The sequence below is a fragment of the Zootoca vivipara genome, chromosome 4 (assembly GCF_965207765.1).
Source record: "Zootoca vivipara chromosome 4, rZooViv2.hap1.1, whole genome shotgun sequence".
Classification (NCBI taxonomy): Eukaryota; Metazoa; Chordata; class Lepidosauria; order Squamata; family Lacertidae; genus Zootoca; species Zootoca vivipara.
The window spans coordinates 32,364,622-32,388,865 of NC_142587.1; the positions used below are offsets into that span (position 1 = coordinate 32,364,622).

Here is a 24,244-nt window from a genome sequence, read left to right on the forward strand (position 1 = left end):
TGCCTTAGGGAATCATGCACAGAACCCCAGAGAGAGGTATGGAAGAGACAAGGCAAGTAGGGAAGCTGTGCCATTCTGAACAGTATGGATTTACAAAGGGTAGGGTTTTGTTTAAACGCCTTGGGCTTGAAGAAGAGCAGGAAGAAGTTTGGTGGAGAATTTCTTCATTGCTCCATCAGACAACTCTCCAGACAGGATCCATCTAGCCCAAACAGTGCTTTGAAAAGCTTCCTCAGCAAGAGACCACGGAAGCGTACCATATTTTTCGCTCCATAAGACACACTTTGTTCCTCCTAAAAAGTAAGATGAAACTCTGTGCGTCTTATGGAGCGAATGCATGGTCCCTGGAGTCAAATTGCTCAGGGGCGAAAAGCAGATCTGCTTATGTTTTTTTTTTAGAAAGAGCTAAAGGCTAACAAGAGAGAAGGAGGGGGTTTAAAGGAACCAGCTCAGCAGCTGATTGCAAGAGATTGGGGAGGGAGATAAGAGACTAGCTCCCGCCCCGCCCCGCCCCCTTGCCCAGGCCTCCATTGTTGTGTTTCCCCAGCTGACATGTCACTGGCTGATTAGATTATCTGTCTGGAATTGTAGGAATGGCTCCCTTTCCTTTCCCTAAAGAAGCTGCAGAACTGTGGGTTGAACCCCATGAAAACAGGATTTTTCCCCCTTTGCAAGGTGAGCTCAACAACTCTGAGCTGATCCTCAAAAATAGAGCTTTCCCCCTTTGCAAAAAAACTGCACAACTGTGAGCTGATGCTTAAAAAAACGGGGCTTTTCCCATTTGCAAAAGAAGCTGCACAACTTTGAGCTGATCCCCCTAAAAACAGGGCTTTCCCGCTTTCCTCCTCTAAAAAATTAGGTGCGTCTTTTGGTCAGGTGTGTCTTATGGAGCAAAAAAATACGGCAATTCTTCTCTCCTAGCATTCCAAGAAACACTTTACAGATTCTTCAGCTCTTGCAGGGAAAAAGGGGCACCCGCAGCTCAACTTGGAAAGGGCAGCCCCTATGTGATTAGAGGTTGTTGCAACACACCCTCAGCTAATAACCCAAGCAACACTCAGTGGGTTGATGGTTAAAGCCCACATGGAGCCATCTACTGCGGATCAGGCCTACCACTTCACCAAGTTGGACAAACACAATAGAGTAGCTGTCACCATCCCCTAGGCTAAACAGCACATTTGGTTTTTAAGTATGTGGGTGCATGCGAAAGAGTTTGAATTGGGGTGCCCAGTGAAACTCTGCCAGATTCCCATCTCTAACCGCCCAATGAGCCCGGAGGGATAGCATATTACCTCTCAGGAACTTGGCTAAGAGGGCAGAGGTTAATAAGGGCAAGATTAATCACGGTTTCCTCCAGCTCAGAACTCACAGGTTTATAAGGTCAATAAGCGTAAGCAAAGCAAAGAATCACAGTCAAATACCGGCAACTACAAGGAGCAAAAAGGCTGCTTTTTCATGTACAGTACGTGTTTCAGTAGATAATAAACAATCCATAACAAAAGGCAGCAGTTTTTGAGGACATCATCTAAGTCCCTCTCTTCTGAGCAGAAGAAGATGTAGCATGTACTTCCAGAGAGCATAGTTTCTGCTAACTACAGACTGAGAATTCCTTTTTTTAAAAAATATTTGGTTGAGAGCAAGTGTGTGAAAGTGAGATCCATGCTATGAAACTGACTAGAGGTAATAACTTTGTTTAGAAATGGTTCCATCAGAAAGGACGTTAAGGAGACCCAACGCTGGGCTTCGGTGAAGCAAAAAGCAACACAGACATATACCTTGGACATGGGAGGCAGTTAGTCCCATTCAACATAAGAGACAATTGCTGTAACTCAGTGTGCTACATTCCTAATTCTCCATGAAACTACTCAACTGAGCGGAAGGGGATTTGAATGAAGGTCTACCTGGCCCAAATTCACCAGAGCAAATCCATAAGAATGCCTTGGTGCAACAGAACAAGAAACCTATTCCTTCAACTCCTCTCACACATCGTGTTTGGCTTGTACTGTGTCGCCCACAGCCAATTTCCGCTATGAACTAAATGCAGCCATTAAGGCTTTAGCAACCATTAACTATAGTGAGCTCTCAAAACCACCAGCAACTTAGCTCATCTATTTTACAGTACCGTAAATGCTTGAGAAGCTTGCTTACCTGAACACAGATTGTTGGCATCCATCTGTCACAAAGAGACAATGGAGTGTGCCTCCGGGGGTGAAGTCAAACCACTGCATTAGCAGCACGGAAGTGACCTCCCTGGGGAGCAAGCCTGAGATGTGTGTATGGTCCTGGGCTGCCCAGATGTGGTCCAAAGGAAATCAGAGCGATACATTTGGCACCAGCTTAGCCGTGGGAGTTGCTGGAAGGAGGCGTACAAGGCGCCATCCATCCATCTTAGGAACTCCACTCTGGATTTGTGCAGGGTTTAACTCCTTAGCCTCTTGTTCTCCCAAAGGTATCCCACAAGGCAGCAGAGGTTTAGGACCAGAGTGTTCCTTCTCTTGGATGGGCTACCTTCTCAGGTTGAGGAGTCCCATCTGCTCATGTTATTTCTTAAGGAGGAAACAAAGATCATAGGAGTATGTGGATTGTTGGAAGATCAGGTTGTATCCATCTGGGTTGTGTGTATAATTTTCTGATGTGGTTTGGGATACCAACCCATGCCCTGATGTCATTAACAGGGGCCCTTCTCATAGTGCCCCTATTAGCAAAGCTATGGTGTGTGGCAGCAGGAGAAAGTGTCTTCAATAGCGGCCCCTCATCTATGGAATATCATCCCCAAAGAGGACTGCCTGGTGCATTTTTTGTCCACAAACCTATAGGCCTTCATGCCAAAGGCTGAACAGGGAGTAATATGCAGACTATGTGGCAAAGAACAAAGGGCTCCTTGCAAGCAGCCTTCCTCCATGCAACCCAGCAAACTTCACAAATCTTGGGGGGACCACTAAGAACAACCTACAGCACAGAATAAAAATACGCAGTTCAGCATGTATGAAGAATAGATGGTCTGCAGCTGCATGATGGGGTGTCTTGCTTGAATGGTCCACTGGATTTAAGCCAGTAGGAGTTAGATAACTCTGCCTCAAAATAAGGAAGATTTTAACAGCTGAGTATTCTACTCTCAGGACCAAAATCCACACTGGCAGAGCAATATTGTTCAGAAAATGTTTCAGGCTTACCTTTTTCAAACTATAGCCAGCATGGAAAATAATAGGAGGCAGGAGGATGTTGAAAAACACTTCTGGATCAAATGTTACCTTTAAAGAAAACACAGAAAAAACAGCTGTAAGACAATGGTTCCAGGTAGCTATCCTCAAAACATCTGCCGTCTGCCTACAGATTTCCTATGCCAATCTCTCTCCATTATATTAAACCAATCATTTCCTAGAGATCAGGGAATGCAGGTTTCGTTCCAATAAGCTATGAATATGCTAAGTTTCCTGCAGAGAGGCCCCCCCCCTTTAAGTGTTACACTGTCTAGGGTTCAATTCAGACAATCAGCACTCTCATGACTTTGTTTGTTTGTTTTCTAACCAGGATTATATTTGGCACATTATAAAGTGGTCATATAGGTGTTCCAGAAGAGGCAAAGATACTAGCTTGGTTGCCCTTCACAGACCTTCAAAGCAGTCTTTCCCAACCTTGGGTCCTCGGATCTTGTCAGACTACAACTCCAACCATCCCTGGTCATAATAAGACATGCTAGTTGGGGATGTGGCAAGTTTTGAGGGATCTAAGGATGTGAAGGGCTGCTTTAAAATCAGAAGGCTGAACAAAAAAAGAAAATCTAGGTTCTAGGAATTGAACTGAGTAAGTATCCTTGGGCAACAAGACATTCTGTTCCACACTGCACTGAGACCAGCAACCTACTTTACAGGACCAGGGTGAGGAAGAATGAGAAATGAGTATTCTGGATAGTCTAATGCTATGTTTTTCAGAACTACCAAATTGTCTTAAAGGGAACCAGTAAGCATAAGTTCTTAAATGCTAAGGGTAAGAGAATCCAGATGACTGGATCTCCTTACCACACCTGAACAACACTGCAAGGTACAGAACCTTACAATGAAAACATCACATATTATCACACGTACTGAGATCTGAAAAAACAGATTGCAAAAAGAGGCCAGCACAAAAATAAATGCATTCATAAACAGCCACAGTTAAAAAAAATGTAGCTCTCACTTTTCGCAACATGTCATTCTGTTCCACATTGTGTATTTTCCCAGGGCTTATTTCTCCTTTTAATGTGTATTCAAAGAATTTGCCGCTGATATTGACCAACAAAGTTGTGTAAGCCCGGTCCTCCTGGGAACAGCTTAATGGTTTATCATGACCACTGGTGGGAGGTATGCCATATCTCAAGATCACTCCAACAATGAGCCCTGAAAGAGAAAATGTTACGTCTTGAGTTTTATATCCTATCAGGCATATACAGATGTCGACAGGTTGTTGTTGATTTTAGAAATGACCATGTTTTTTTTAAAGATGGACACATCACTGATTACGTAGCTAATGCAAAGGTACAATGAGTGCTTGGCACACTGTAAGAACACTTAGCTTTTGTATTAAACATGCACAAAGAAAAAGCAGGCAACTGAGTACGAGTACACTGTTCTCCTAAAGGGATTTTTAAATTGCATCTTTGGCCCAACTAGCGAAATATTCTCTGTACCGATGCTGCTTCTTTTTTTATTTATTTTTGTTAAAAATGAGGTGTTATAACTCATATCTGCTGCAGGGGGCAGCACCAAATGGCTGCCAACGGCAAGAAAAAGGTGATGGTACTGTACTTCACATTGGTGAGTACTATGACAACAAAAGCACTGAGAACGCCTCAGGTTTATAGGACCCACTTTGATTTTTACTAGAACCACTGAAATCCATCAATGGGAGTCAGACGCAAAGGGGCAGTTTAGAAGTCAGAACCAGTTACCTACTGAACACCAGCATGACCCGATTCTAGAAGTACAACTCTATTACAGATCAGAGATTATGATGCTTTCATGTAGCAGGGAGGGAGAGCAGAACCTTCTTGTTGTTGAACAAACAGGGGTGAGAAACTCCTGTCAACCCACAGCAAGTCAGCTAGCAATCTATCAGTGGAGCCCAAACCCACCTCTGCCCACAAAACATTTAGAAGAATTGTAGAATTGGAAGGGACCATGAGGGCAATCTAGTCCAACCCCCTGCAATGCAGGAATCTCTTGCCCAACATGGGGCTCGAACTCACGACACTGAGATTGAGAGTCTCATCCTCTACTGACCGATAAGAAAAATGAGCCATGTGCTGAAGGTATCACAGGTGCAAAGCGAGGAAGATAGAAATAGCAGAGGAGGAACATAGCACGTAAAAAACCAAATTCAGAACATCAAGAAGAAGTAATAAGACACAGCAACTCTGAAACATGATCACCAGCTCTCTTATTTTGTGTTACTGAAGAAACACCCAACACCCAAAAATATAGGATAATCTGACTTATGGAATAGTGACTCACTGGCCACAGTCTATACACCACAATGAGCTATTAAAAACACATTTTGAGAAGTAGGGTTGTTTGATTTTCCTAACCTTATCTTACTCTTCCACCTACTCCAGTAGCCTTTGACCCAACATGCCACCAGTCCAGCCTCAAACTTACTCCAGTTCAGTTGCAAAGAACTACTGCAAACAGAGCAGGATTCAGTACTAACCAAGAGTTGGGTGTGTTCTGCCTACTTGGGCTAATGGATTTGTCCTTTGATAAGATATCTCTAACAACAAAGGAAAAGTTTTCAGTGAATGTTTCAAGGTTAGAGCAGAAGGCACCTGCTGAATTTCTACTGGCAGAATATTCCTCAGGATTGGGCTGAAGACAGCAAAAGCTCGGGTTTTTAGGTCTTGCCAACTCGAGGGCGAGAAAACAAAAATACAAATGAATGCGTAATATGGTGCGTTTGTACTTGTGACATTTTTATTTGCGTGTAACTGTATTGTGTAGCAAGTACATCCTTGCCCATTTCTTAAACTTTGACTATTTTCAAAGTGCCTACAATGAATTTTGTTATTCTGAGCATGATGTACCTGCTCTGATCAGACAGTAAACAACCTCACTGTATTTCCATGTTAATGTTGACTCTGGGGACGGCGAGGCCCTCTCGCCCCAGAAAATTTATCATCTAGAACATGTGTTACATGACACATTACAAATAACCAAGCAGTAAGAAGCCTAACAAGGACGTGGGTGGCGCTGTGGTCTAAACCACAGGGCCTAGGGCTTGCCGATCAGAAGGTCAGCGGTTCGAATCCCTGCGATGGGGTGAGCTTCCATTGCTCGGACCCAGCTCCTGCCAACCTAGCAGTTCGAAAGCATGCCAAGAATGCAAGTACAGTAGATAAATAGGTACCGCTCTGGCGGGAAGGTAAACGGCATTTCCGTGTGCTCCTCTGGTTCGCCAGAAGCGGCTTAGTCATGCTGGCCACATGACTTGGAAGCTGTATGCCGGCTCCCTCTGCCAGTAAAGTGAGATGAGCGCCGCAACCCCAGGGTCGTCCGTGACTGGACCTAACAGTCAGGGGTCCCTTTACCCTTTACCTAAGAAGCCTAACAAGATACACACACATCACACATCACACACACAAGATTCAAAGGCCTACTGCAAAGGGCATACATCTTCCCTGCAACTTAAAAATTAATTCTGGATACATAGCAAAAACCAAAATGCCACACGCAAAAAAAAATTTTTTTAAAAAAATTCCAATGCACATCCAATGCTAAATTAAGGATTGCTGAAGGCAAGTGTTGTGCAATCTTGCTCCACCTTCTAGCTAAACTGCTGACACAAATTAACAGCAAGCATAAATCCAGGAAAGCTCTCCCTCTAAAAATAATCAAGCACACAGACTAATAATTAGGTAATAGCTTATACAGACACTAAGCTGGAACACAAGTTATACTTTCAAAAGGGAGACTGAGCCATGGATGTACGATTTCAAGATTGGGGGTTGCTTGTGGCTCCAGAAATAATCACTAGTGTGTTGAAATCAAGCATCTCAGCAGTGTGAGAAATACTGTTCTAGTCCTTACTATGACCAAGATTAAGTATGCTGGAAGCACAGGTGTAGAGACAAAAAACAGATGTCACGTGGAAGTGCAACAATGTGTTTTGCTTCTAAACCCATCCCATGATGCAGAGGCTGGTGCCTGTTTTAAAAATATTTGTGGTTGGCCACGCCAGAATCCTTGGCCATGTCAGCCAGCTGCAAAGATAATTCAGTGAGAGGAAATTTTGTTTCTTCCTCCTTTATACAACACAGCCGGTTTGTTCAAGTTCATGACTCACCTGCTTAGCAGGCCTTTGCTGTACCCACACACATTTTCAAATGGGGAGAGAAGAAAGGAGAAAGAGACAAGGACAAATGGATGGTGAAACATGCAAGTGATTAATCAAACTGTCTTATATCCCGTTTGCAAAATTGTTTTAAGTACACGGGTGAGAATGAGACTCTTGTTCCATTCAAAGAGAAGCAAAGGATTGTGACTAACAGAGCATCTGCACAACAAATCATGGCTTTTTCCAAAGTTACCTACCTTAGAAGCTGCCTTATACTGTGTCAGCCCCACTGGTCCATTCAGCTCAGTATTGTCTCTACTGACCAGCAATGCCTCTGCAGGGTTTTGGATAGGGGTCTCTCCCAGTCCTACCTGGAGATGCCAGGGATTGAACCAACATGGGACCTTTTGCAGGCAAAGCAGATGCTCAACCACTGGGCTATGTGAAATGCATGCATAACCAAGGACTGTCAAGCTCTCAAGCCATCTTACAGGTCTAAAAAATCATTGGGTAAAAGAAGCTGTTGTAATCATCGGTTTAGGTTTGTGGGGCAAACAGTGTCTTGTGGTATCACTTCTCTTCCACCAGTATGGAAGAGAAAAGGACTTTAGCAATAGGCAAAAGTCCTGTTATTATATAAAAACAGCAGGTTCCCCATAACCACCTGTAGATTCCCACTGACCATCTCAAAATCTTCTTGGTGGTCAGCACAATAAGTTGATGTTCACTGGTAAGTGTCTGCAGAGCTGTTACCTATTTCTCAACTTCCATAAAATACTTAGATGGGACTTCGGTTCTCTCCAGATGGCAATAGACTACAATTTCCATCATCTCTGGCCATTGGCTGTGCTGACTAGGGTACTGAGAGTTCAACAGTATCCAAAGGGCAACACATTTGGCTACCCCTGGAGCAGGGAAGCATTAGTACTATACCATTGGCAGTATTCACATACCTATGAATGGGCAGAAGCTCAATTCACATGACGCACAAATGGGTATGTTTACTGGTGTTGGTGCCTGTGCCATTCCACAAATCTTTGAATTGATCAGGGGTCTTTCATGGAGCTCAGGGAAATTTAAATAGCTCCCTGTCCACATGTCTAATTACAAGAACTTTGTTATGTAGGTGAGGTGGTGACTGACCAAAGCTCAACCAGAAAGTTTCAAAGCTGGGCAGAGATTTGAACCCATGTCTCCCTGGTCCAAGTCATCCACTACAATGGCCCTGTGCCATTTTCTCCTTTGCAACATGTAGTCATTTTTCAACCTATCATTGTAGGAGGAAAGGGGGGGGGAGATGAATGTAAAGCAAAAAAAAAAGCCTGAGGGAGTTAAAACACAATTGGAACTTCACAAGAGAGACTTAGTGGCGACAATGGTGGGAGAAAAGAAGACATTCCACTTTCCTGGCCTTCAGATTTTGCAGAGCTGCAGTGATTCAGGGAAAGCTGTTTGCTAGAGATAAGGATTCCGCTTTATCTCCAAGCTTTAAACTTCGGCACATGAAAAGGCTCTAGAACCTTTTGACTGAAACAGCAGGCTCCCCCACAAACCACCACCCTCCCAAGTAATGTGAGCAAAGAGTGAGTAATTGGAACAGAATGGATGAGGACAGCAAGAAGGAAGGACCCTGCTCTCCCCATCACATGTTCAACATTCAATGCCAATAGGGCTATATTGATGTGTGAATCCAGGGTCTATTTTGGTGTATGACTCAGGCAATCGTGCCTTTGCTATGGCACAAACAGATCAGCACCGCAATCCCCTGAATTGCTGCCAACTACTTCAAGCTGCGTACATGCAGCAGCTTAAAGTGGATTCAGTGCATCTCATGTGGTCCACAAGACGTTGTCCTCATCCAAGTGGCAGCCTGCCCCCCCATCCCCAGCAATTTAATTCAGATTTTCCAACCAATAATAATAATCCACCATAAAACCACATGCTGCCCAGCTGAAAGTGTACTGAAGCACATTAGGTGGGCAGGGTCCCCCCCCCATGCGTGGGGATGTTTCACTGGGTGCCATTTATCACCATACCCTCTACTTCCACGGGTGAGGCACTCTGTAGAGGGCTATTGCTAGGGAGTTTGATGGAGTTTGTATGGGTCCCCCCCGCAATTGTCCCCACAACCATCTTGTGATAAGTAGCAACCTTCGGACAGTCACTCAGCAAGCTTCATGATTGAGTAGGGCTTCCTCTGATCCTCATCCAACCATTAAAAAACTTCTAACTTAACCTTCATTCATTTCAAATAACCGACTCTTGAAACAGGAGCTTTTAGAATAGGAGAACTTACTTAAGTACTGTAATCTAATATTAGCAGCTCTACTTCGGAAAGTCCCTTTCCTCATGTGTACAAGCAATGAGGGGGAGGAATCATTTAAAAAAAGAACCACTTTCCCATAGTGCCTCAGAAAACTGTTTCTAGAATTTGGATAATTGGGACGGCACGTGTGGGGGATGCTGCACAAAATTAAAGCAAAAAATGCCATCTTCATAGATGTCTCTCTGATCCGTATTTTATGAAGTAAGCCGTTGTTTACTATAATACCACCAGTACAAGTGCCACATTTTGAGTCTGGAAGCCAACGGATCATAATAATATGTCAACATGAGGGATGAATTCATGTCAGGTTTGGTCTGGTACAGCAGAAGCAGCTCATTTCCGTTCCCTTGACAAAATATCTAAAAGAGCATCAAGCATCATTGTTGAGCAGAACAGGATTTATATTTTCCTTGATTTCTGCCTGCCAGTATATCTCTCAATCATACAAAAGATATAAAAGTATGGAAACTTTTGGACAGATGTCCTAAACTAGCTTACCCAATAGGAAATATGCAAGGAACCACTGACCTGTATTTAACAGGCTCTACCAAATTGCATCTATATGTATGCAGTCATAACATAACCTGAATCTGTCACCACCACTGCATAAATGGAGCTTGTTCTTCCAAGAGAGTGTGTCGGTCACTTACAAAGCACTTTCAGCTTTATAATCATACAGTTAAAATAATTCTATTTTAACAGTAGGTCCTCTGTGGATGTAGTTGAAAATAGTAAGCAATCTTAACTCAAACCAAAACAATGTGTTATATGGAATTAGTCTAGTTACATTGCTGGACTGGGCCAGGGTCCTATTATAATAGCAATGCTTTACTGGTTTCTAATGTGGCATCTGTTTTTTATGGTGCGGCTTCATTGTTTTTCTGTTGTATGATTGAATACTGCATCAGAGATTTTAAAATATTAAGCAGCTCAGACATGCTTCAAATAAATAAAACAAACAGCAGCAGATGCATATTTGCTAAGACTCTGCTCCGAAAAATTATCCATATACAGGCTGAAATAATAATGAAAGCACAACACTGAAGATGTGGCCATACATAGCTCCCTGGGGAGCGTATTGCATGAGGGACAGGCCATCAAAGAGACAGCTCTATCCCTTGTAGCTGCCAATCTGACAGAACTCATCGGTGGAACTGAGAACAGGGCCTGAGATGCCAATGTTAGAGTTGAGGCAGTGCTTTCGGACTAACAGCACCTTAAAATGGACCAGGGCTCATATAACTTATGTAGAATAACTATAATACTGTTGTAATACCTAGCTCCTAACTAATGTTCTAGCTGCCACATTGCGCTCCAATTAAAGTGAGCAAACAGTCTTCAAGGCCAGGCCCGTACAGGGTGCACTTCAGTAATCTAGTCAGGATGTTACCAAAGCATGCACCGCTGAAGCAAGATAACAGCACAGTAACACTTTCGGCCACTGACATTATCTGCAGCTCCACAGATTGCACCAAGTCCAGGAGCAGTCCCTCAAAACGACATGCTTAGTACAACCGCACCCTGGACCAGAATCTAATTCCCCTTTAAGGTCATTTAAGTATGGTGGTCACCCCACCATAACTGGTGGCAGTGAATTCTGCAAGTTCTCACTGAATAAAAAAATTCCTTCAGTAGCACCTTAAAGACCAACTAAGTTTTTATTTTGGACAGACTAGAACTTCTCACTGAATGAAAGAGCACTTTTGCCCTTGCCGGTTAAGGCCATACAATGGCTTAAGATTTTGATCTTGGCAGAGAGGAAAGACAAAGGGAAGTCGCTCTAGCCACTCTTTTGCACATTGCTTGCAAATTGTTAGTCACCAGGCTGGCAAAAACGAAGAAGTCTTCAGATGTACCCAAGATAATCGAACCTCTTGATGCTTTTTTTTTTTGAGAGAGAGATACCATCCATACACAGTATTCAAAAAAAGTCTGCAACAAAGATGGCTTCCTAAAGGCTGGTTACCGTCTTACTGTCACTGTACACAGAGTGGTTTTCAGTATTTTCAAGCCTTTTCCTGTGCCAGTCTCCAAAATGGGGGAAATGCCGTTGTTCTAATAATGCTAAGAGACAGAAATAGCAACTCTCCACACACAACTGTTACCATATGCTTCCATCTGGTTAACGCAGACTGAAAGAGGGGGAATAATATCTAGTATTTCTTTCCTAACTGCTTATGAAAATAGAAACAAATAAAAAAAGTTTATTTGTTTTCTCCGATACACATCATAGCTTCAATCTGTACCACGTATTAGGATTCATAACTGTTTCATAACATATTATGCTTTGTGCAGACCTTATTTATGTTGCATTTCACATAGTTCCTAGGAAACCATCCAAAATCTATTTGTAGCTTTACATGTGTCATCTAAATGGCAAAAAGCAGTGGAAATGGGGGTGGGGATATAATACCATGCACACCCTAACACTGAATTGGCTTTCTCCTCCTTGCAAATTTTAAAAACAACAACTCCAAAATGCACCAGAATTCTTCCTTATTGTATCAAATGGTTTCCAAGATCATCATCAGCATTTTATGCCTGTACGCACACTCCAAGATATTGCCACTGAAAGTGCCCAGCAAGACAATTTGTCCTTTCATTAGCGCCACAGTCCATCATTCCTACTTGCACTTCATCCTTCACAGATGCTCTTCACATCAATGGAAGCTTTCTTTCCCTAGATGGCCAAATGGAACCAATGAAAAGCAGCCATTCAGAGCAGCACTCTAGAGATGTTTCCTGTACTAGCACTCTTAAAATAGCCAGTTCTCTGGCTTGGGTGGGGTGGGAATGTAAACGCCATAATTTCATTGGTAATTAGACGCCAGTTACTTCTGCATTTAAGTGGTCTCTTCTTCCTGCCTTTACACACACACCCCATTTGTCAAGGGTTTCTGATTGCAATCCAATAGCTGCAAAGGTTTTGGTCAATCTCCCACAAACCGATTACAAAAGAAAGACAGGGCCACTTGGTGACATGCTGCAGTCAGTGTTAGAAACAGATATTTAAGCTAGGTATCAAATGGCTCCTTAAACCAGGGTTACAGTCGCCAAAATGGAATGCCTAGTTGCCATTTTTGGGCAGACGGCTCGAAAGCCGTATTTTTCAGTTTGTCTTTTTGGTTCCTGAAATTCTTTCTGATTGTGCAGATAAAATACAACAGGTGGAATTCTATAGGACGTGTTGCTAGTGCGTGAAAACAGTCAAGATCCAAGGATCTCCAGGCATGCACCTCCAGACGGTGGAGTTGTTACACGTCATCCTGGTACCCGGGCCATCTTCACTTGGTTGCAAGCGGCCGATAGCCAGGTGCAAAATGCGCCTGGCGAAATTCGAACACTGGCTACGGCATATATTTCAGTACTCTGGGAGTCTAGCAACGTCTAGAAAGGCCACAGTTTCCCCATCCTTGGCCAAGCTTAAATATCCTCTTGCCGATTTCCAGTTATGCCAGTCCCTAGGTTGGATCTCTGACTTTGCGTAGGCCAACACCATACTCCATTTCCCAAGCTGCTGCTGAAACTCCCCCAGGCTTTGAATGCTGATGACACATTCCTCAAGAAAAATAAGTTGCACAAGTCCATACTCCAGCTACATAAATGGAGACATGGGTTAGATGATTTGGCAACCAATGAAGAATTCCCCATCCTGCACCTGCCTCAAACATGCAAAGCAGCAGTAGCAGGGTGTGGGTGGGAGAATCTGCAGCATTGTATAGGCAGAGAGCTCTTCGGCATCCTGCCATCCACCTATTTTCTCTTGCCAGCCCCTCCAATCCCACCACTTCCCCCCCAAATCTGATTGCAGGACTGGATTTTCTAGACAAATAAGGAAACATATCCTGGAAAGAAAGGTAATGTTGCAGAGGAAAGCCAGGTGTTAGAAGATTAGTTAACCACTCTTTCTCCCACCTCCCCCACCTCTCTTGCAGGTGCCTACCTGTCCCTATTATTCAAGTTAGATGACTGGGAATCCTGCCTTTTGCACTGAGTGTCTAATTCTATTCCATGTCCTTAGATCAGAATACTGTATGACATTCAGACTATCTACACGTTACAAACATATGCATAGCAAAGTAATTGCCAGCAGAGAGACGTACTGCTAGCAGCTTGATGTTCCAGCAACATTTCAGAATAGCTACTTACCTTTCCCAACCCCCAAAAAATTCTTTCCCCAAAAAGAGATCCAGGAAAAGTGACAGCCCGGCATAACCTTCAAGCTGTCAAGTGATTGGCCAGTCCAAGCCCAGATGCACTCTGCTGGCGACATCATATCCCTCCGGATAATTGACAGAAAAGCCTGTTTATGGACACAAGACGACGTCTTTGTTGCTGTTCAATATGGCATGTTTTCCTTTAAAATATTCTTATTTTATAAGACTCAAGTATAAAATAAGAATATTGAGGCAGGCGAAAAAAATACAATATTGGCGAAAAGATTCACACTTACCTAACCCTTATATGAAGCGTGCAAGCTTCTGTGCATTGGTCTATTGTGGGTGTGATATCGCCAGCAAAGTGCATACTGAGGACCTGCAGCGAAAAGAGAAATGGAAGCAAATCAGTTCAAGTAAGTGTTGTGCCGATAGGCCTGTCAGAACAAACCATGGGAAGCAGGCAGGCAGGCAGCTATATTGTCTCAACAGGCATACACATGTGCTAAATCATCCTTGGGAATCATGCCAAGCAGCACAGCTTTGCAAGGAACCACTACTTATTTTTTATGCTACCTTTCAAGACAAAATTCAAGACACAATACAGCGGAGCAATGCGAGCAAGATATAAAACTGCACAACGTTAATACCAGTAGTTGAACCTAATAAAATATAATAATAATAATAATAATAATAATAATAGTGTTGTGTTCTGTAGTTTCTATACCACCGTCCATCAAAAGATCTTAGGGCGGTTCACAGGGGGGGAGGGGGGAAATACAAGGTAAGACCACAAATAGGGAAAGAAAACCAACAAAACAATAAACCCCCTCCCACAAACACATTTAAAAGGCTGTAGAATATTAATCAGCCAAAGGCAGTTTGAACCCCCCCCCCAGAAGCTTACAGAATATGTTCAAGTAGGGGCTACACAAAATAATAATAATAATAATTATTATTATTATTATTATTATTATTATTGGCAGCCCTGTTCAGGGAGGTTTTTAATGGTTTATGTTTTACTGCGCTTTTAATATTTTGTTGAGAGCCGCCCAGGGTGGCATGTAAATATCATCATTATCTCCACCTCACTAGGAGAGAATTCCACAAGCATGAAACCACTATGGAAAAGGCTTGTTCTCCTGTGCCCACCAATGCCGGACTCGTAAGCAGGGTCAATCTTGCATGGGTGGCTCTATAGTGTTGTGCTAAACAAAATCTGCACAAAAGGGGGATAATTCTAAAGCTCACACACACACCAGGCGCACTCCATTCATACATTACATGCTGTGGCAGACAATCCACTTGAAAGGGGTTCAAAAAACAGAATACCTGTCAGGCTTCAGGGAATTGGATCCTCCCCATGGTGGCAGTAAATAAGCAGATCAAACAAAAGGAGAGTTCTTACCAGATAGTTTCTTTAATAATCACAGTGTGAGACAAAGGAATGCCTATCTCTCTAGAAATGGTGTTGCTCCCAGTAAAGGTTCACCCCCTCTGTCCCCATTGATCTACGTCATAGGTATGCAAACGAAGGCCCGGGGGCTGGATCCGGCCCAATTGCCTTCTAAATCTGGCCCACGGACAGTCCGGGAATCAGCCTGTTTCTACATGAGTAGAATGTGTCCTTTTATTTAAAATGCATCTTTGGGTTATTTGTGGGGCATAGGAATTTGTTCATCCCCCCCAAAAAATATAGTCCACCCCCAAGGTCTGAGGGACAGTGGACCGCCCCCCCCCCCCGCTGAAAAAAGTTTGCTGGCGCCTGATCTATGTCACTCCTACGTTGGGTAATCTGAGCTTGTTGCCACTGCGCTTTCTGTTCTATCACTCTCAGAGCCCTTCTAGTGTTAGGTGATGGGGGCGGTGAGGAATGCTTTCCAAGGACAGTGAATCCGCCAACTGTCCCTCTCCTGGTGTTTCCTCTTCTAGCTGCTCCTCACCCAGTATTTCCCAGCTTTCCCCCTCTGGACTACGTCCCTCTGCAAACCACTGTTCTAAATCAATACTGTCCTCCTGCCCTTGGAAAGGTTAAAAAAAAGGCCCTACAAGCAACAGCCTATAACTTTTGTGTGTGTGCTGTTTTGTGATCTTATTGTACACATATTCATCACTTCCTCAAGGGGCATGGCCACAGAAAGGATGTGTCAATGTTTCTGCAAAAGTGTTCCGTGTGTGTGTGTGTGTGTATACTCTAAGACTTCTACTACAAGTAACTTCAAGCGTTGAAACCAGAGCTGATCACTTGGTGTCTGACTGGTGTTTGCTCAATGTCTCAAGAGAACCTGATGGTTGATTTTCTATCTGACAAAAATAACACAAGTTGTTGCTTACTGAGAGGCTGTAAAGAGCCTTTTTCTTTTTCTTTTTTTATGAAAAAGGAGCAAATAATTATCCAACTAGAGATTCATTCAACCACCAAAGCGAAAAGTACAGAATATCACTCATTGTTTCCTCCATCTGACAACAACACCAACAAACCACAATCAGTAGCTTCCCCACAGACACACACTTCCTAAGATGGGAGTTTGTGCAGCAGTCTCACTTCTTCATGCTTCTGCTTTTTAAACTTTACAGTCAGGATGACTCATGGATGTTTGCGATATTGGGGATCAAAATGCAACGTAAGGAATCAGACAGTTTTTGCTGTCAGGAGTCAGCTAAAAAACACTTCAAGGTTTTTAAACTGCTTGGAGAAGAGTGTTCCGTTTCACTTTTACAATCAAGCATTGTATAAATTTTATAAAATCAAAAATAAATAAGTTAGGAAGTTTCCTAGGCAAAAAGGTTTGGACAAAATTGACCCAGCTATTGGAATTGTCTTCCCTTGTCCCTCAAACGTAGGCATTTCATCAGCTTCTCAGGATCCAGTTACCCATAAAAGTTTTAAATGCCCATGCACCAGCATCAAATATCTAGTGACAAGAGACAAACAAGAACTGGAAGATATTCAGACCAATCATTTTTGTCTTCCATTTATCTGAAACCACAAGAAGCCAACTTCTAATATCCATTCTACCCTCCTGACAGTCATTCAGGAACCATATTTTGTCACATCAACTGATCAGCCTAAAAAAGCGGTTTGACTTCATAATTAAGTTGGAACCACAGTATAGAATTCAAGAGAAATGTATTCTAGAACAGAATGCCCTTTTTAAATAAAAAATTATATTTATCTAACTAACTATATTTTCATTATTATTTTTTGAAACTAGTAATATTTATCCCCTCTTTCATAAGAGTGACACTATAAGGAATTTCTGCCGCACCTTGACAAAATTTTGTGGTGATGCTGGGAACCAGACTTACCCCCTAACTGCCTAGCAGATCATTTTTGCCTTAAACCATCCTAATTTATACAGGTAACATTAAAACAATAATAAATGCAGTTTCTGATAGAGGGTAAAGGAGTGCAACATTAATACATGCCTTCACAAGAAACCAAAACTGCTTTTTAACTGTGACAATTTCCTCATGAGGAACTAAAGTTCTCGGAAACTGGTGCCACATATCTAATAGAGTTCTCAGAACTGGCACAGAACTTTAGTTCCTAGTTCTAGGCAATGCTAATTTTGTAGCTATCTCAATTACAAAAGCGTAGTAAAGGATTTTAACACTGCAAATGCGTTAACAAAAATCAAACTGCCAAGCGAAATAGTTTAAGAACTGAGGACTATTTAAGGTTGCCATGGCAATGCTGTTAAAGATGAAAACTTCATATTCTTTTGTAGGATTGCAATGCAAAACAGGTTTACTCAAAAAGAAGACATACTGGACATACTGTGTTCAACGGGGCCCACTGGACCCATCTTCCTCAAGCTGTCTACTACAACCCAAAGGTTGTGCTCCAACAGTTCAGACCCTCTTTAGTGCATCTGTGAAATTAAGATTTATTTTGCCCCAATGTGCAATCTGTTTAACAGAGTGACCAACCAGAGGCCTTTGGGAAGTTGACAAGCGGGGACCTCAACTGCAACAGTTTCCTTCCACTACTGATCCTCAGGAACCCAGGGTGGGGTTTTATTGATGCAGCATCATAAAAAGGCTCAAAGGAACACAGAAAGTGGGCTGGCAGGGTTACACTGGTCATTTTGCACAGGGCACAGAATTCAGCAGCATGACCAACTCAGAATACATATTTTAAAAAAGAAAATAAAAAAAGATGTCTTATAGGCCAGCTCCATGTGTATTCCAGCATCTCAAGGCTCTCAGGGTTCATTTTAAAAAAGAATGAAGAAATGTAAATTGAATTCTAGCCTTTAGAAGCTGTACAGAGAGGCTTGAAAGCATGTGAACAGTGCTTAAGGCTTCCTCCCAGGTAAGTTGGGTTAGGGACGGAAGCCTTACTGTGTTTATTTTTATTTGTTCTTACACTTTATGTCAGGGGTCGGCAAAGTTTTTGTGGCTTGGGCCAGTTCACGGTCCTGCAGACGCCACGGTGGGCTAGAGTGTGCACGCGCATACATGCGCAAACACTATTTTCGGCACGCCTTCCGGCAAGGAGGAGATGTGCGCAGCTTCCCATTGGCTGCAGGAGCTTGTTTTTACAGCACATTGTAAAGCCACTTTGAAACAGTGTGGAAAACAACAACAAATATACTGTAATACATAAAATATAATAAAATAACTGATATTCAGAGGGGTGCGGCCTCTGATCCTGGACGTAGTACACAGCCATCATGATTGGGTAGCCATTGAGAGCTTTCACCTCCTTGAATCTAAGCCCCTTTTAAATTTGGCCAGGTTGGTGGTAATCACCACCATGTCTTGAGCTAACAGATTCCATAGTTTACCTACTAGCTGTGTGAAAAAGTACTTTTAATCCATCCTGATTCTCCCACCATTCAGAATCATGTGATTCTGACCACATGAGACAAATTACTCTTGTCCCATTTCATTTAAAAAAACCACCCCAAACCTGTGTTTCTTTTACCTACAACAATGAATACTCTTTTATGTGTAAGTTACACCCGCAATGGGAAATGAGCATGAAACAGCTTTAACAGCAGTTACGGTACTAAATTTGATTATCAAAAGAAACGGGGGGGGGGAGAGAACCTGAGTATTTAATTAATTTACTTAAAATTTTCTTTCAAGTAAGTCCGGAAATCCCCTTTTCACCTCTCACACAGTGATTGGGCAATTTACACATGACGCAGAAAGAACTAACAGTATTCCCAAACTGGCTTGACATATTCTATGTTCCACACCGAAGGCTAGATTTTCTAGCGCAGTGGAAATAACAAGGCCAATGGGTTGTCTTCAGTATTGTTTTTCTGTACTTTTTGGAAGTAGAATTAAGTCCCTGAAATGCAAATAAAGAGCAGCTGAGACTGCTTACAATTAAACACCAGCAATAAATGTTATATGGCTGTAAAGAAGACCGACTCCGTGCTAAAGCCTTCCTGTCTAAATCATAACAATGGTTTAGCCATTGCTTAAACACTACAAACAACATTACTGCCAAAGTTTTACCAAAAATAAATAGTCAAGTATATACTATCTTGTTTTATACAAGACTGGAGCAATATGAAAGATTGGATAAATACTATACAATCCTAGTTAACGGTGCAATCCTATATGTGTGTACTCATAATAAGTCCCACTCAATTCAATGGGCTTACTCTCAAGTAAGCTGATACAGGACCTCAGCCTAGATGTGCAAGTTTTTAAATACTAAAATTGGTAAGTCCTCCTCCTCATCATTCATTCTCCCTTGCTTTTTCTCTGTGTCTTACACTTCAGTTTTGGTCCCTTATACATAGTGCCAGCTCTTTTTTCTTTCAAACCCCTCCTCAAAGCCCAACTTTGCCACATAAGTCTCATCTTGCAGATAGCATCTTATTAGGAAGTCCATTCCATGTGATGTCAAAAATCATGCTTTTAGTGTGTAGGAACCTACACATGCATTACATACCGGACAAGCGCATCTCTGTTGTCTTTTTGGCATCTGTTGAAGACATCTCTCTTTCAAGAGGCCTTTCTAAGTGGAGATTTCTATCTCGATCAGTATCTACGCTAGACTTGAAACGGATTTTATATGCAATAGCTTTTTTGGTTTTATTTTACGTGTGCTATGGTTTCATATGAGTTTTTAATGTATTGCAATGTTGCTTCCGAGATGCTTCATAGAAAAGAATTCATAAATTAAGTAAGCCTTTAGATTAATCCCTTAATTCCTATTTTTTAACTGAACAGAGCTTAATTGTGTAGGATTGCACCAGCTCACTTTCCTCTGTCCTTCTGCTGTCTTCTTCACTGTCAATTCAGTTTGGAAGCAAATCAGGGAAAAGGTTCTGTGTTTTTGCTTATGTAACTTTACAGTACTATGTGCACTCTGTGAAACAAAACAGACCTTTGCGTCTTAAAAATTTCTTTTTTAAAAAAAGCCTGCCATTTATCTCAGTAAAATATACAGTTTAGCAAGCAGAAATGCTGTGTTTTCTTTATTGACGGACACACGCAAAAAAAGATTCCCGAGATTTTAATTAGAACCTACCAACATATGTTATACTTCCTATAATGGTCTGTTTTGTATTTCATGCATTTAGCTTCAAGAATTGAGGGGGGGTGGAACCATTCTATATAAATATAAAAATCAACATAAAACCTATTATTGAGACAAATGTCCCATGGTGAGAGTGTAGCATATCATCCACATCCAGGTCAATTATTGTGGATGTTTCTTATGTATGGTCTGGAAAACGCTGCAAATGCAAGCTGTTTTGCTAAGAACGAAATCCTATACATGCCTTCCTTAGAGCAATTCCTATTAAACTCAGTGAGGTTTCTGAGTAGACATGCACAAGATTGCAGCACACAGGAAACATTTGCATATCTTTACTGCCAAGTGTTCAGGGTGTTAAAAAAAAAGACTTACAACAACAATGGCACAGCACTGCAGCAGGGAACAAATGACTAAGAAGATTGTCAGAGGTTGAGAAACCTCAGCAGAGAAAATCCCATTGCTTTTCAACTGTTTTAGCTTTTAAGGATTTGTTGAACAGTTACTGTTGAGGAAACAGTTGCTTTTTGCCCTGTGCAAACATTCATCGCACTTCCTTACCAGAATAAACATCTGCACCATGGAATGTTGAGCAGACATTATGCCCTGTTAGATTTTATTTCTTACCAGCAAAGAAGAACCAAATACACAGGAATCAAACCCAGAGTGTGAAAATCAACACACTGCTGCCCATGATCAAAATCTGAACACTGTTAAGAATTGCTTTGATAGCGAAGATGCAAAAGGAAAATTGCACAAGGTTATATATATATGTCACTGTAGGTACACATGCAATCCTCTGCGCCAGTCATTAATCAAATCTGGTGGCTACTGAGCTGATCACAATTCCCCAGTTCTGTGCCACATCAGATAGTAGAAACAAATGTATAGTACTTTTACTTTGATCTTCCACCACCAAAACCCTTCAAAGGGCAAGCTTTTCTCATTTAATTGGAGTACTTAGCAAAAGAAAACAAGTTCTCTGTGCAGCTTACAATAGTTAAGTTCATAACAATATCCAAATTAAACACAAACGTAACACCAGCAGACTGAAGTACAGCAGCAGAATGAAACCCAAGTAAAAACAACAGGGAACAATAATAGTGCTAGAGATATAAAAATCAGACCTAAAGTCAGGGATCATGGCAACTTTGAACAATTTTAGAAATCTGATATAAAAGAAGCAGCAAATGGAACAGCTCCAAAACAGTATTTACTTAATTTCATCACATGACCACACACAAGGATTTAAGGTGCATTGGGTAACATTTCCCGGTGCAGAGTTTCAGCGCAATCAGGAAGGGAGCCAGCAAGCATCAAGGGCCAAAGATTGGAAAAACAAAAAACACAAAGCTAGCAGGCAGCCAAGCTTCCAGCTAAAGAGCATGAATGTTTAAAGATGTGTCTAGTCTTCCTGTACAGAATCCAAGATAACAACAACAAAATTATGCCTAGTTTATGCCCAGTAAAAAAGAAGAAGGGAATCCTTAAGGGTAATCCAAAAGTAGCACATGACAGAATCTTGCTGTCAAGCCTACAATTGAAATGTTTACTGTAATTTAACTTCTGCACCACCATGCACATTACCAGTTCAATTAGTGAGCAGCATTCAAATAAGGCCTGAAGGTTTCCTCAGGGGACATTTCAGCATGTCATAATAATGTATCTCCATTAAGAAAAGCGACACAAAAACATAGTTTACATTTCAAATTTTTTTCCATTATGTAAAAAGCAACTGACATTTGGCCTCTGTCCCACTCCCTATGACCCTATGCAAACCACCAGCGTAGGCCCTCTCTGAAATGCACATTACATAATTTGCCTCTTATGATAGTCGTATATATGGTGGTGTATATAGAGAGAGAGAACAGATGATGCGCAAAGCAATTTGACCTTCTGTTCCCCCATTAGCTTGGAAACACTGAATTTGGAAACAGCAGAGGCCTGGCTAATTGCACACATTTCGAGGGATGCTCATTCTTCTTCAAGGAGGTGCAGGTTTGACTTGAGAAGAGGCTTTCACATGTGCATCTGCATTTATCCAGACCCTGGGCCTTGAGAAAACGATACCAGCAAGACACCACAAAACAACCATATATCTGAAGGCACTGAAGAAATAAACAGAGAAGAAATGGAGTCGCATCCACCAGGCAAAGAAGCCGTTGGGGGGGGGGTCCAAGCAACCAGAGCAAATGCCTCCTCGCTCATCTAATACCCCACCATAGAGCATCCTTTTGCCATAGGCACAGTCGCTGTTCCCGCCCCTTTGGAATCTAATGCAATTCTCCTCCTCCTGCCTCCACAGCCAAGGGCAGGTGGAATTAGCAAAAATCGCCTTGACATTCATGGCGCTCCCACAAATAAATAAGGTTTCGATGGAGGGGGGCGGGGGAGACATACACAAACACTCGCGCAGCATACAGAAGAGTTTTTTTGTCACCGTATATGAATGAGAAAAAGGAAGGCGAGGAACGGAAGGACCCTGCAAGACACACATAAACACACACACTCCCTCTTTTGCTTACAGGATTTGAGGCAAGTGTGCTGCAAACAGCCTTTGTTCACGGCAGGCGCTTGCATGCACCAAAGGCGATCTCTATCTCGCGGGCACACACCCATCTCTTTCCCCATCCCTGTCCTTCTCCTCCTTCTTCCAGGACCAGTAAGCACCGAGCACGCCCCACCCACCCCCCACCCCCAGCCTCACCGTAGATCATAGCCAGGCCGGTCTCATGGAGGAAGCGGACGCGGCGGTGCTTGAAGAGCCAGATGGTGAGGATGGTGAGCGTGAGCAGCAGGATGAACGTCAGGAGACTCACGCTGTCCTGCCGGTGGCTCTCCTCGGCTTCTTTCTCCGTGGCGATCTCCTCCAGGGCGCTGCTGCTCCGCTCCCCGGAGCACGGCCCGGGGATTCGAAGCAGCAGAAGCAGCAGCGAAAGGAGCAGGAGCGGAGGAGGGCGCGTCATGCTGCTGGTGGTGCTGGGGCCGCCGCCGCCGCCGCTGGTGTTTCTCCTTTTCCCCGGCCCGCAGCAGCTGCGCACCGAGCCGCCCGCAGCCTCTGCAATGCCTGGCCAGCCTCTTACGCTCGCTCAGCCTGTGGCTGCCAAGCCAAGAGCAGCTTCATCGCCAGTGGCGCGCGCGCCGCCGCCAGACTCCGCCTCTGCGCGGGTCCTCTCCACCAAGCAGGCCTCGGCAGGCAAAGTTTGCCGGCTGCCGTAGTCCTCGGTGCGCTGCTACTGCTGCTCCGTCTCCTACTGCTGCTGTCGGCCCCGCCGCCGCCCCGCCTTTTTTAAGGCCTGTCACGCTCCCAGCTGCGCACTGAGGCGGGATTTGCGCCGGCAGCGGCAGCGCAACAAGGCGGGAGAATGGCCGTACCACTGCAGACAATATATATATTTTCAGGGGGAATATCGTGTCCGAATGCTCCCCGCGTCTGGTGGGTGCGCTGGAAAGGTCTGCTGCTGACTGTTGTTGTTGTGTTTAATTGGGCGAAAATTAAAGAAGCATACAGTACAGTATTCGACAATGTAAGGCCTCCCCCACTTCCTGAAGTGGTGCAGGCCATTCTACGGTACCGCCTCCTTCCGCAGCCAGGGTACATACACCACAAGCTGAGTAGAGAAAGCGCAAAGTCCCTTGAGTTGCCAGAGGATGGGCATCCAGTTATTGTCGATGCTGCTCTCTCATAAATTGCAAACCTAGAAGTGAAACGGGAGCTTAGTGGGAAGCTTGGGATTTGGGGCTGCCACAACCCCTGTTCCATTCTCAGTGTCCCTCCAGCAAAAAAATAAGAGAGTCTTTGTGGTGTTGTGGTGACAATGTTGGACTAGTACCTGGGAGACCAGGGTTCAGATCTTCACGCAGCCATGAAGCCCGCTGGGTGAGGATAAAATGTGGAAGTGGAAAAGAACCATGTACGTCACCCTGAGCTCCTTGGAGATAAGGTGGAAT

At 43.2% G+C, this 24,244-nt stretch overlaps 1 protein-coding gene across 3 annotated transcripts in view; it reads right to left on the bottom strand.

Moving 5' to 3' along the window:
* SLC9A7 (solute carrier family 9 member A7) overlaps positions 1-23,389 on the bottom strand; it is a 54,016-nt gene extending 30,627 nt beyond the window's left edge. For 2 of the 3 annotated variants that reach the window (XM_088668670.1, XM_088668669.1), the window contains exons 1-3: positions 23,001-23,389; positions 4,177-4,376; positions 3,174-3,251 (exon numbers count right to left, since the gene is read on the bottom strand). In XM_088668670.1, coding sequence (XP_088524796.1) covers positions 3,174-3,251; positions 4,177-4,376; positions 23,001-23,259 — 537 coding nt within the window. In that variant the 5' untranslated portion in view covers positions 23,260-23,389. Of the gene's footprint in view, positions 1-3,173; positions 3,252-4,176; positions 4,377-13,780; positions 14,168-23,000 lie in introns of all 3 variants that reach the window. The other variant, XM_088668671.1, reaches the window with a different exon arrangement.
* Between the last annotated feature and the right edge of the window lie 855 nt (positions 23,390-24,244).